This window comes from Mesocricetus auratus, unplaced genomic scaffold (assembly GCF_017639785.1).
Source record: "Mesocricetus auratus isolate SY011 unplaced genomic scaffold, BCM_Maur_2.0 Super-Scaffold_100008, whole genome shotgun sequence".
Lineage (NCBI taxonomy): Eukaryota > Metazoa > Chordata > Mammalia > Rodentia > Cricetidae > Mesocricetus > Mesocricetus auratus.
Window position 1 is genome coordinate 78,313,078 of NW_024429192.1, and position 13,918 is coordinate 78,326,995.

At 53.5% G+C, this 13,918-nt stretch overlaps 1 protein-coding gene across 1 annotated transcript; it reads left to right on the forward strand.

The window, feature by feature from the left end:
* The first annotated feature begins 1,222 nt into the window (after positions 1–1,222).
* On the forward strand, positions 1,223–13,064 carry Mafk (MAF bZIP transcription factor K). Its single transcript, XM_005079985.4, has 3 exons — positions 1,223–1,417; positions 9,692–9,771; positions 10,643–13,064. The coding sequence occupies exons 2-3, from the start codon at positions 9,736–9,738 to the stop codon at positions 11,075–11,077; spliced, it is 471 nt and encodes a 156-aa protein (XP_005080042.1). The 5' UTR covers positions 1,223–1,417; positions 9,692–9,735; the 3' UTR covers positions 11,078–13,064.
* Positions 13,065–13,918: the final 854 nt, after the last annotated feature.

Genomic DNA, 13,918 nt, shown 5'->3' on the forward strand with positions numbered 1-13,918 from the left:
TTAAAATGCATTCTGGGCATTGCCTCCCATCCAAGGGTGGCAGGACCATCACCCTCCAACTCCGTCCTTCCTTTGAGACAGGAAGAGGGAGGACGTCTCCCATCTGAGGACATCTGGGCACACACTTGGTCTAGGACTCAGACTACTGCATTAGGCTGGAGTAAAGGGGGCTTCGTGTGGGACAGTGTTCTTGTTCTCCACCGAGGCCTAAGGAGGAGAGTCATATGTCAGCATATTCCCACATCGGAGAGAAATGGCTCCCCATTCATTGCTTACTAAATGAGAAATGAAGGTGGGCATGGTGTTGCATGCTTGGGACCCTAGCACTCAGGACGTGGAGGCAGGAGGATCAAGAGCTCCAGGCCAATGCCAGTGAGACGGCTCAGTGGGTAAGGGTACCTGCTGCCACGGCTGACGACCTGAGTTCACTCTCTGGAACCCATATGGTAAATAAAGAACTGACTCCCTAAAGTCACCCTCAGACTTCCACATATGCGAGATAGCATGTACATACCAGTTCACATACATACACACATGTAAGTAAGTAAATATTTTAAAGTTTTATAAGCGTCCCAGCCAGTCTGAGCTGCATACTTAATTAAGACCCTATGCTATCTGTCCCAGACAAGTCAAAAGGTGAGGGTGTGGGTCAGAAGAGGAGGCTAGGTACTCCTTCCCTCTTTGTAGGGTACACCTACCCTGCAGACTATGTGGTGTGACTAACCCACATCGCAGCGCCCAGCTCCCTCTGCTTCCTTCAACTGGAATTGGTATTACGTCCAGAACATGGTCAACGCCCAACTGGTTTCCATCCCGTCTGCCAAGGCCCCGGGAGGACCTGCAGTCGCAGTCTCAGGACCACAGTGGGTAGCACAGACGACAGTGGGTGGTATAGAGACATGGTGCCCAGGCTGAAAAGTCTGAGAAACGTGGGGCGCAGACACCCCGGGTGAGTGTCACGCTCGCCTATCATCCCCCACCTTGGGAAGGGCGCACTGACCCCGCACCGGGCGTGCTGGAGATGAACAGGGACCGGGATTCAGCATCGAGACAACAGCACGTGGATCTAGGTGGAGCCAGCGACTGGGCAGAGATGGGTGTGGCCAATAGGGGGCATGGCTCTAGTGTGTGAAGAGGCGTGAGCAGCTAGAGGCGGGATCGGATAGGGGCGTGGCCATCACGGGGGCGGGTCGGGTCGGTGACGCGCTTCGACGCGCGATCCCGGAAGCGGTGTCAGTACTGGGGAGCCGGCGGCGGGCGGCGGGCGGCGGGGACTTGTTGTTCTTTGCGGAGTCGGAGCGTGGAGTCCGGAGCGCGCAGGCGGAGGCGGCGACTACAGGGAGAGCAAGAACAGAAGCGCGCGTGAAGAGTGCGTGTCCACGAGGAGCCGCCGCGCCCGGCCCCGCGCGCGACCCGGGTAAGTGAGGGGCTTCGGGGACTGGGTAGGGGACCCCAAGTTCGTGCACCTGAAGGCGCCGCACTCCTAAGGCCGTGGGGCCCAGCCTGGGCCTCGAGCACGTGCCACGCGGGACCTCGCTTAGGGCCCACGCGGGACCCGCCACGTGCGGGAGAGCGGTTCCCGGGAGCCTTGCGCACCTGGCCACTTCCGTCGGCGTAGGACCCCCCCCCCAAAGCAGCGATCCCGTAAGGGCCTGGGTAACTGGTGTCCCTTTATAATCAGCTGACCGGCCAGCGGTGCCGGATGTGGAAGCTGTGGGTGGGGAGCAAGGCAGGTGACCGTCTTGGCCAGCCTATCGCTTCCGCCACTTTCTTCAGGTGTGGTCAGGGGCCAAGGTCTCTTCAAACTCTTAAGTGTGAGATCCCCTTGTAGGCTGAGCGGATAGGTGTGTTGAGAGTGTGCGACGAGAAATCGGAAGCAAAATCTAGCAGACCACAGATGGAGAGAGCCTTGTGGGTCCTAGGTTCCTGGATTAGGTCCCTTTGCATTCTGGCATTCTTAAACCCGGAGATGGCAGCCACTCCAGCCTTCCAGAGCGTGCCCTGTTCACAGGCAGTCGATTGTTTGGGAGGGCAGGCAGCATGGTGCTCGTGTTTCTCTTGTGAAGTTGTGCCGAGCCTTGCTTTTCACACAGCTCTTACAGCCAACACAGATGCACTTTAATAATTCATCCGCAGACTGGCCGACACCTTTCTCTTGCCCGGTGCCCCTAGTCCCAAAAAGCCAGCTTATGCCCCAGCTGGTAGTTAGTTCAGAGCATGCCTTTCTGTGGAATCACTAGGAACAGCCCTGGGACCCCGGGGTTGGCGCTGCTGAGGTCTTACTGTGACAACCACGTTTTGGAAAGCATCTGGTGGCTTGCACGTGGGTACTGTGATGCCTCAAGCTGGCATTTTCAGCCTGGTGTTTTTAGATCGAGGGAGCTTTTTTTTTTTTTTTAAGGTATTGATCCAAAACTGTTATGTTATGGTGGGGCCATGCCTGTAATCGGGAGTCTGAGGCAGGAAGATAATGAGTTTGAAGTCAGCTGAGTCTACATGGCTAGTTCAAGACTAGCTTCGGTTACAGGGTGAGACTCTGTCACCAAAAAACCAAATCAAAACAAAAAGGTCTGGATTTAAGCATGAGGATGGAGTCAGGAAAGTTAGTTAGGCAGGGCATACCTACAGCCTGTGTCACTGTGGACAACCCCTACTGATGACAAAACCTTCCTGGCTCCTCAGATAAATCAACAGGTTCTCCTGTCATGAGTTTGACCTTGGTAATGGATATAAGTCCAATGTTATAACTTAAAACTAAACTTCTTGGGATTCCAAAATAAAACATTTATTAGAGCAAAAAAATCAAGCCAGGCTTCTCTGGAGTACATTCCCCTCTTGTTCTTGAACTGAGCTGGGCTTGCAGGGCCGAGTTCCAATTTCAGGGCTGTGTACTTTCCAGGTAGTTGCTAAAAATGGGAGTTGGACAGAGGGTCCCTGGAGGCCATGTTTCCCCGACAGTTGGCTCTTTCTGTGTCCCAGCCCTTTCTCTAGCACCCTGAAGCTTCTGGTGAGACTTTCCGGGTCACTCTATCTCAGGGACCCTCAGTTTTCAATCCTGGACTCTGCGGGCTCCAGGGTTTGTTTACTGTCTCTGGCAACTCTTGATCGCAGTCTAGACCAAGAAGTTGTGTCTGTTGCTGCCCTGGCTGTTCCGAGTCTAAAGGTTTCTTGGAGTGGACTTTCTGGATCTCGGGTCTAGTCCACACGGGAAATGGAAATCAGGCCAGCTGGGAGAATTCTCTGTGTGGCCGATCTCGGGAGCTATAAACAGTGACTCATTCTCCCGCCCCACCCTCCCTGTCCCCCGCTCCAGGAAGATGCCTGGTTGCTTCGTATTTACTTTTGCTTTTTATAAGTCACACATGCGTTATATTTCCTCTTAACTGCAGTTTCAGGAAACTGAAAGTGTTATCTGAAAATCTAGAATTTCACAGAGGTAGACCTGAGCCCTGGTGATCTTGCTCCCAGCTGCCTGATATAGGGGAGGAGACTAAAGCCAAATTGCTTGTTTGATGGCCTGGCCTGAAGTCAGAGGTCAGGGTGAGAGGCTAGGGGCTGCCATGCCTGGTAACACACCTGCCTGTTCTTCCATGGGGCCATCTGGTATGGTAAGGAGAGGGCACACACCCTCTCCTAGGCTTCCTTCCCTGTCTGAATCCCTGGTTCTGCCTCTAACACAGACCTTTTTTAGTGCCTTGATACCCTGAGGGAGCTGGTGTCAGTAACACATGTTCTCTGCTTGACAGGGGCTCATTGTGCAGCAAAGCTACTGAAAGAAAATTCTAGAACCAACTCTAGGTCTGACTCCCCAAAGAGAGCAGTTAGGAGGGCTTTCTGGGGGAAGTGGAAGTTGAGGTAGTGTAGAGACCCCTCATTCACCACAGCCCAGAGGACTCATCAGCCAGAGAAGGAAGCCCAGAGCAGGAAGTTCAGAAGGGAACTCCAAGACCTATGTTATCTGTAGGACTAAGTTTGAGGCACCAAGATCAGAGTTGGGGATCTGTTGTGCCAGGGAGAGAAGCTGAACTATGCTTGGGGCTGGGCAGGAGACCTTGGGGCTGAGGTTAAGAGCTGGTTCTGTAATTCCAGCACTTGGAAGGTGGAGGCAGGAGAAGGTCCGTTCCAGGCTAGCCTGGCCTATATGGACCCTGTCTTAAACAAACTAACAGGTCTGGAGAGATAACTCAGTCGATAAAGTGCTTGCTTGAGCCCATGTAAAGATGTTAGGTGTGGTCACACACTCTGTTATCCTAGTGTTGGGGAAGTAGAGCTAGGAGGATCATCGGCTGGTCCGCTAGCCTAGCCTTAGTGGCTAGTTCCAGGCCACTGAGAGACCCTGTTTCAAAAAGTGAGGCGTGGCTAGTGAGATGGCTCAGGGGGTAAAGGTGCTTGTCATGGAGCCCGATGACCTGAGTTCAGTCCCCAAGACCTACGTCGTGGAAGGAAAGAACTGACTGCTTCAAATTATCCTTTGACCTTTACACACACTTTGGCAAGTATACACATATACATACACACGCTCATGACAGCACACACACATGTGCACGCACCCCCCCCCCCAGATCCACCTGCCTCTGGTACCCAAATGCTAGGATTAAAGGTATACATTACTGAGCCTCAGCAAATAAATGTAATTTTTAAAGGTTTATAGATCAAGACACAAGGTAAACCATCTGAGGAATGACAGCACACACGTACAACATACACAAATATGGGCATAGCTGTTCCCAAGGGACATCGCCAGCGAAACATGGAGGTTAGAAGGTGGCTGAAGGCCGAGGACCACTCAGCTGGTCAGGGAGGGGATGTCTGGGTTAGAGGCAGAGGGAGGGCAGCCACAGCTGAGGGGACTGTGCCATGCAGCCTGCTTGTCAGTCTGGAAGCTGCTTAAGTCACCTCTGGATGTAGCTGGGATGACACAGCTTCCTGAGATTGCAAATGCAAGGTGACCAGACGTCCTCTAGGCTAGGCAGACAGTTGTGGCTTATGGAGGGCGGCCAGCCAGAGCTGGGCGGAGGTGCCCAGCTATGCTCTGTGGGAGGACAGCACAGTATTATCTTAGTGGTCTGTAGTGGGAGGAGGCTCATTTGACTAGCTGTGGTGTGGTTCAGCAGCATGTGCTCACAGTGTGCTGGTGATTGTCAGCCCCTTGTACCCTTGGGGTTCTAGAAAGGGTGCTTGGCTCTGGACACTTGTCAAAGGCTCCCAAGCAGAGGTGGCCACATCCTTAGTGGCTTTAGGTCCTGTGGCTCACAGCTGTTAGAGTGCCCTTGCTGTCTGGGGTTTGAACCTGTTCCCTTGGACAAAATGGGTCTCCTATCCTCCTCCTCATCCACCACGCTCCCTGCTCTGTTTCCCCATTTTGAGAGACCAGGAACCTGAAGAGCACACATTCTTGTCAGCTGGACTGGGCCGCAGGAGCCAGGGGCAGGAGCTGTAGTTTCTATCATATCACCCTGTGGAACAGGGGGCATCATCCAGAACCCTCAGGTTGGTGTCACAGTTGCAGCAGAGAGTGAGATGGGTTATCCAGGCTCACATTACCTTGGAGAACGTGGAGACCCTTTGAGACTGTGGTACCTTCTTTTCTGATCCACCATAGGCCTGGAACAAGGTCCCCATGGCTACCTGTCTGTTTCTCCTTTAGACCTGGACATGGTCCTTCTTGCTGTGTGCTAGGATGGCATGCAGGGAGGGAGGTCCGAGACTGTAAATGCCCTCAGTAGGGTAGTCAGGGCAGTGCAGAGCTATGGGACAGCTAACGGAGAAGTGAGAGAAGTAGGATGGGAGATACTATGCCTGGCTCGCTTACTCTCTGAGAAGGACAGTCTACTATACTATAGTCTACATGGACTATCTGCTATCTCTGAGTGCCCAGGCTGGATTCCCACGCTCTGCAGTATGCCTCCCTCTTTATGTGCAGGGCCTTGCTTCCACCCCAGTCTATCTTGAAATAGAAGGACTGGCCACCCTGTACCCTGCTGGCTGACTGTATTCACCAGAGGATCAAGGACAGATCTTCTTGGCTCCATGTGTCCAGCTTGGATTGATGACTTAGAACTGTCACCCAGGACCCCTGTCTTGACTCTTACTGTTAAATCCCATGATGGCCTTTTCAAATTACAGGTGACAGGAATGAATGGGGGTGGTGGTAAGGTACTGGGGGTTCCTGTGGCTCAGCCTGTTGTCCTGTGTGGTTTGACTGTGGCCATTGAGTCTCTAACCCCAGGCTCAGCAAGGTCTTAGGGCTCCCCAGAGAGCTCATGGCTCATGGCAGCCATTAAGAGTAGTTTGGTTTTGGGCTGGTAGCATGTCTTCAATCCCAGCACTCTGGGAGGCAGAGGCAGGTGAATTTCTGAGTTCAATGCCAGCCTGGTCTACAGAGCAAATTCCAGTACTGCCAGGGCTACACAAGGAAACCCTGTCTTGAAAAACCAAAAAAAAAAAAGAGTAGTTGATTTGTTTTTGTTTAGAGACAGGGTCTCAAGTGGCCCAGTCAGACCAAGGATGACCTTGAATCATCCCTCCTCTTCCTCCCCAGTGCTGTGATGACAGATGGGGCTGCTTTATTTATTATTATCATTATTATTATTGAAACAGGATCTCCCATATACTCCAGGCTGGCTTTGAAATTGCAATGAGCCTTTTTGTCTTTGAGCTCTAAGTGCTGTGATGACTGAGTGAGCTACCACGTGGCTCAATGTTTTGAAATCACATTTGTATTATAAACTTCTGTCACAAACGCAGGGCTCTCTGGTGCTGGGCAAGGCTCAGTGGTGCTCCAAGCCCTGGGGTTTATTCCCAGTACTACAGGAAACCTCCAAACAACACATTCCCTTCTGGACCCCTTTACGTTCTTCGATTTTCTTTAATGGTTCTGTGGATGGGTGCATACCCTAGGTACACAGTCTGCCACTGAGCTACATCCTCTCCCTGCTTTTTGAGACAGGGTCTCACTAAGTTGTCCAGGGTGACCTTGAACACACTCTGCAGCCCAAGCCAGCCTTCAGCTTGTAAACCTCCTGCTGAACAGGGTTCCAGAGGCAGGGTAAGCGGGGATAAACATAAGTGTGTCCCCAGGGCTCCTCAGTGGGGACCTCTCAGCCAGGATCACCTGCCATCTCGGGGGCTCTCTCTCCCATCTTCTTTTTCTGAGGAAGTGACCTGAGCATCGGAGGGGTTGGCATTTGTCCATGGCCTCTTGGCTTCATGTGTGTGTCATCTTTAAGCCAGCTGAGGTCTGAAGACGGGTCCCTGAACGCAGACCCCGGCAGAAGCCCCTGTGGTGGGTGTACCTGGAGAGAGCCAGGGAGGGGCCCTTCCTGCTGGCCAGGTGGCCTCCATTCCGTGGTCAGTTGATTCTCATGGTGTCACCTGGGGGGAAAGCCCCTGCCCTGCGCCATCCTGGCCACCTGGGTGTCACACCGTCCCCATGGGAGTGGAAAGATTGCTGCCCCAGGCTGAGCCCTGGCCTGCGTTTCTCAGCACCCGTGGGTCTGAGTTGAGTCCCCTTTCTTCCCCAGCACCTTCCTTTTCCGCTGGCAGTGGCCCCTGGGGCCCGTGAGCATGCGGTGGGAGGGGTGTCCTTGTGTGGGAATGTGAGTCGGCTCTGTAAACAGCCTGTGACTCACCACATAGCTATGTCACTGACGCTGGGGTTGCAAGTTGGAAGAGATGCCCAACCCCTCCTCCCTCATTACGGAAAACTTTCTCAGGGCTCCCGGGGCTCCTAGGCGCCTGGCTCCTGAGAGTTGCTAATGGGTGGCGGAAGCCCGTGACTTCCCTAGTGCCACTGTAACCCAGCTGGAGCTGGAGGTGATCTGTAAATGCATACTTTGCCCGTGTCCCCTTGTGGTCTCTTATCTCCAATAGATCACCCCCACCAGCTCTAGTCCCAGCTCAGGACCCAGATGGGTACTGTATCAGGATGCATGCTGGTTTACCTGAGCCTCTTCTAGGTTGACTCTGCTCCTGTCCTGCTCTGCCTACGGCCATTGCCTCTGAGCCTGACCAGTGGTGTCACCAGGGTGCTGGGTGTCTATTGCCAGAGTCAATACCTTGTCTCTCACTGATGACTTTCTGGCAGTGAGGGTGATGGGCAAGGGAAACAGGACCCCATCAGAGGTGGGATCACAGGGTAGAGAGATGCCACCTGAGGGTCCCCAGGTCTGTGGGGGAGGGGACAGTGGAGATCACACATTGCCTGTCCTCCACACTGTGTGGTTTCCCTGACGTCCCTTATGTTCTGTGCCTATCTTTGTCAGGGTTTGACATAGAAGAGGTGGGGGTGCATCCCACCAAAGGCCACCCCCCCCCCCGTTCCTCTTGCCCCTTTCCCTGTTGTCACGGAATGAATGGTTTTGTTTACTGCCTGAGAACCTCATGTTGTCTTTCTGCAGACTTGACCCACAAGTCCTGAATGCTTTTGGGCTTCTCTGTTGCCATGGAGACCATGGGGGGGTTGGCTACATCCCAAGGTCGCCATGGTAACTATCAGAGGGGAATCATGCTTGGGATGCTTTGGCTGGCTTTTTCATGAATGATGAGGGTGTGTGACACAATGCAGACTGGAGAATGAGAAGGGCGGGCAAGGGGGCTGGCCACTGGGACAGGTCCTCCAGACAGCCCAATGGGTCTGCCAGGTGGCTGCAGCTCTCTGGCTGGATCCTCTGAACCTGCTACCCACCATTTGCCCCCACCCCAACCATAGGGGTTTTGGGGGTCACTGTAGGGGCTGGGGTGGCCTGGGAGGAGTGGTGATGTCACAGCTGCAGTATCCTTCACAGCGGTAGGTGTCCCATGGTTGCGGGAGGGCGGGGCTGGGGAGGAGTGGCAGGTGTTCTGTACCCCATGTATCTTTGGGGTGAGTGAGGTTTTAGGAAAGGGCTTGCCTTCTGGTGAGCCACTAGGAGCTCTTGCTAAGGGACAGTGTCCCAAGGCCCTCTTTCAGAGCTGAATGCTGCTCTTATAGAGCTGGCTCTGTGGCTGGCAGGTCCCTGTGGTCTTGAGATGCAGCACCTGGTATCCCACGGCTGTAAATATCTTGTCTGAATTCAGGGGGGGTTGCTCATGACCAGCAGTTACTGCACAGTGCTGATGGCTTTAGCATGGACTGGGATAGGGAATGTGACAGCAGCCCCCATTGACCTAGGGGGCCTGTCTGCTCTGGGGGCTGATGCTGGAGCATGAGGCGTGGTTGGGTCTCACTTTTGTCTGTTAGGCAGATACAGACTGGCCAGGATACCCACTCCAGAGTGCTTAAGCCAGTGGTTCTCAACCTGTGGGTCACAACCCCTTTGGGAGTTGAACAGGGCTTACCTAAGGCCATCAGAAAACATAGATATTATGATTCACAGCACAGCAGTAGCAAAATTACAGATATGAAGTAGCAATGAAAATAACATGAAGAACTATATTAAAGGGTCGCAGCATTAGGAAGGTTGAGAACTACTGTCCTAAGTCCTTGTGAACTGGGTGGGAGACATGTTACTTTGTAATTGAATTGGGTTTGTTCTGAAACATGTTGTAGAGTTGCTGGCCAGACATGTGCATTCACTTTGTTTTTTGAACTAAGGTTTTATTGTTATTGGTTCGGGTTGTTGAGAGCAGAACCGTTTCCACCTATTGTTACTCAGAGGCAATGTCCTTAGCCTGCTAGGTCCTAATCCATGCTGTTTCTGTGTCTTTACAGCTACGATTTCCTGGTGGTTCCGTCCTGGTGACAGGGCCCGGGTTATGACGACTAATCCCAAGCCGAACAAGGCATTGAAGGTAAGGTGGACTGGGCCAGCATGGGCTGTGACTGGCACTGTCCTGGCATGGCACAGGGAAGACTCATCCTACCCTGACAGCCCCACTTTCACAGCACTGCCCCTTGAAAATGAGGTCAGCTTTGTCCTCAGGAATTGGAGAAGGATCCCAGAAGGAGAGTGGGACAGTGGTCCAGAAGAGCCTGGCCTTGACGACCAGGGAAGTGGCTTACAGGTGGAGGGCTTGGTGAGGCAGGTGCTGTGGAGATCCTAGCCACCTGGGGCTGCATCCACAGGCCCTTCCTCTGCCCAAGCTTGTCCCCCAGTGCCAGGTGGGCAGACTGGTATCCTCAGGTGAGCTGGTGTCCCTTCTGTCAGCTCAGGCCCTTACTACTTTCTGGGCCTTCTCAACCTCTGTCACCAAAGGTGCTTCTAAGTCAAGCTTTCTTGCCTCATGGGCTCCTGAGCGCTGTGTGCTGGGCTCCCTTGAGTGAGCCCTGACCAGCCAGATTCAGGCTTTGCACCAGTGGATAGATGTCAGGGAAGGGCAAGGACACTATCATTCCTGTCCCTTACCTAGAAGCACTTGGCCAGAGCATCTGAGGGGAATGTGCCAGCCCCTTGTGTGTCTACAAAGCAGTTGACCAAGACCTTACTTCCCGAGGCTGTCAGGTCCTCCCTGTTCAAAGAGAGTTCATAGCAATAGCCACGGGGCTGTTTGTAGCACCCTGCCATGGGCATAGTCTTGGAGTCCCATGCTGCCACCTTGATGTAGAATAGGAGCACAGGGCAGGTGAAGTACACTGTTGGACCAGATCCCAGGCTTTGGTGACTGTGTGCCAGCCCCATGGACCCTGTGTCCCCTGCTGATTCTTGCTCATATGGCTCCTTAGGTTAAGAAGGAGGCGGGCGAGAACGCCCCCGTGCTTAGTGATGATGAGCTGGTGTCCATGTCGGTGCGGGAGCTGAACCAGCACCTGCGGGGGCTCACCAAGGAGGAGGTGACTCGGCTGAAGCAGCGGCGGCGCACACTCAAGAACCGCGGCTACGCAGCCAGCTGTCGCATCAAGCGTGTGACACAGAAGGAGGAGCTGGAGCGGCAGCGTGTAGAGTTGCAGCAGGAAGTAGAGAAGCTGGCCCGGGAGAACAGCAGCATGCGGCTGGAGCTGGATGCCCTGCGCTCCAAGTACGAGGCCCTGCAGACCTTCGCGCGCACAGTGGCCAGAGGGCCTGTCACACCCACCAAGGTGGCCACCACCAGCGTCATCACCATCGTCAAATCCGCCGAGCTGTCCTCCACCTCTGTGCCCTTCTCAGCTGCCTCCTAGTGCCTGTCGGGGCCGGGCAGGGCGCGGGCAGTGGCACAGCCCTCACGCCTATCCCGGGCTCCCTGGCACAGATTCCACATGTCCACTTGCCCACTGTGGACCCCGCGGGGCTGGAGGCAAGGATAGCAGGAACAGGCAGATGCAGGATAAAAGGGAGGCTCTCATGAGCCAGTGCCACAAGCATCCCCTACTCACATGTCTCCTTCTCCCAGGGGTGTGTTCTTAGTTGTCGACAAGAACCACGCGGGCCACCAGGATGAACAACTCCAGGCCCCTGTAGCAGGGAGTGCGGACTCGTCTCCCACTTCTCCGGTGCCTGTCTGTCAGCACCATCAGTGCCATCCTCTTAAAGGCCTCCAACTGGGATGCATACCATACTGTCGCTTTCTGGGTATGGCCTTGTCCTTAGCGAAGGACACTACAAGTCACTTTAGCCCTTAGAGCCAGGTCCATGTCCTGGGAAACAGTTCCCAATATAGCCACCTACAGGGCTTAGTACATGTGTTCCTGTGTGTATGATAAGGCAGGAAGCTATTGGGCCACGTGGCCACACAGGAGAGCCTGTCCAGTATGTATGCTGAGGGTTGCACGAATGTCCTGGAATGTCCCTGGGGGGGGGGTCTGTTAGCTAAGGAGGCTGCCCATTGTGGTGCAGGGGTCCCCTGTCCACAGAGCCAGCAAACAATGGGGCTCGGGTTCTCCGGGTCTTAGAAGAGAGGAGAGGCTGGAGGGGAGCAGGTGAAGCCTGGGAGATGTTTGCGGGATGATGGAAGTGGCAGTTAAGATGTGTCTTGTGAAAAAAACAGGAATGAGGTGAAGGACAGGGTAGAGTCCTGGCCGCCCAGGCCCAGGGGATGTGGAAGAGACCTAAGGGCATGGTATGGAGGGACAGAGGGTGCACCTGGAGGGCCTTGTGGCCACGCCCCTGTGGTGTCAGCGGGGACCCAGGGCAGACTATAGGTGCAGATGCTCTGCATCATTGGTGCCCAGTTGTTACCTGCCTATTCCTCTTTCATAGAGCTCTGGGTCATCGGCCGTCTTGTGCTTTCTTCCTGAAGGAATTATGTCCTCCAGACCCTGAGGAGTAGGGTGGGCAGGGAGTCAGGGTCAGGCCAAGCCAAAGCCAGGCACTTAGAAAGCACTGTTGGAACCATAGCCTTGGTAGGTAATCCATATTGGATATCAATAAGGACCATGGGATATTTAAACAGAGAGAAGATATATATATATATATATAATTATATACACATTTTATCATACAGATTTTTCATAACAATTTTCTTTCCCAGTTTGATACTGTAGATCTTTTATTAATGCAGAGTAGGTTGGACAGTGGGGCGGGGAACTGGCCATGGATGGAGGCCCAGGGTGCCAACAGCCTTCCTCAGTCTTTCTGTGGTGGTGCTAGGCATGCTGGGTCACTGGTGAAGCTTGCACCAGCAGGTGTCACTGATTGAGTGGTCTCTAGGGTGAACTACAGTGGTAGGCAGGTGACCACTGGCCGTGGGTTGCTGCCCACTCCTGGGTGGCGGCTCCATACTGTTGGCCTTCAGGCTAGACGGGGCTTTCAATGCCACCTGGAGTACCTGAGCAGGATACCTGCCTGGAGGGGGCTGGGAAGGGTGTGAGAGTGCCCCATGGCTCTATGTCACTGAAATTTCATTTTCACAATTTAATATATAGATGTTTTTATTTAAGATAAAAATCTTGTTCCTCTGACTTCTCAAAGCAAGCTTTACTTTTTCAAAAGGTGACAGGGACACATACTGACCATGCAGAGGCTTGGTGTCCCCAGCCACCTGCTACGTGGCAGTTTCATTTCAATATTTATTTTTTTGCTTCCTCCCCATGTTATAAATTATTGGGAAGAGATCACAGACTGTTGACCCCTCGTCTGTGCCCTGTCTCATTGCCACCACCTAATTTATTGCTGTACATGTTGCTGTGACTGCTTTTGTATCTTTGCAATAAAGAATTTCCTGTTTGAGATGCTTCTGGTGTGTGGATGGTAAGGTGGTTGAGAATCCCGCATCCTGCCCTACATCTGGGCTGGCCCTTCCCTGATGAGGCCTGGCTTTCTACTCTGCACACCTGGGTCCTCCCCGGGAACCTCCTGAGATGCAGGGACTTCTACAAGGTGATACCTTCCACCTCCACTCCTGGCTCACCTGCAGATATATCCGAATGGCCAGGCTACCCTGGCAAGAGGCCTCTGAGAGCCAGTGCAACCTCTGCTTTATAGGGGGGAACCTCAGGGACCTGAGCCACCCCTTTCTCATAGGGTGAACAATATCACCTGCTTGGCCTCTGGCCCCTGAACAGTGTTGGGTGGGGTCTAGGATGCAGGACATTACGAGATGGGCAAGTCTAAGTAGGGCACAGAGCGGTGCTCCAGTTCATTGAAGCTAACAGAATGCTGAGAAGTCTGACTAGAGCTGGGGTAGCTCAGTTGATTTGGTGAAGTGCCTTGCAAGCATGAGGACCTGGGTTTAATGCCTAGAAACCACACAAAATAGCCAGGTGCATATTTGTAACCTCAGTGTTAGGGAGGCAGAGACAAGTAGATCTCTGGGGCTCACCGGCCAGCTGGCCTAGCCTACTTGGTGAGTTTCAAGACAAACAGTCTAGCCAGATTTCTCTACAGCTGACCCCAGAACCTCTGGGCCCCAGTCTGTGGTCTACTCCTGACCCTGAATGGCAACCAGCCTCTGTGGGCAGACAGACTGTAAAAGGTCCACTTCTGAACCCTCAGCACAGTATAGAGGACTTCAGGTTTTATTTGGGCCACCTTACACACAGACCAGAGGTCAGGACAAGTTCAAAATTGCAGGAGCCCTTCAT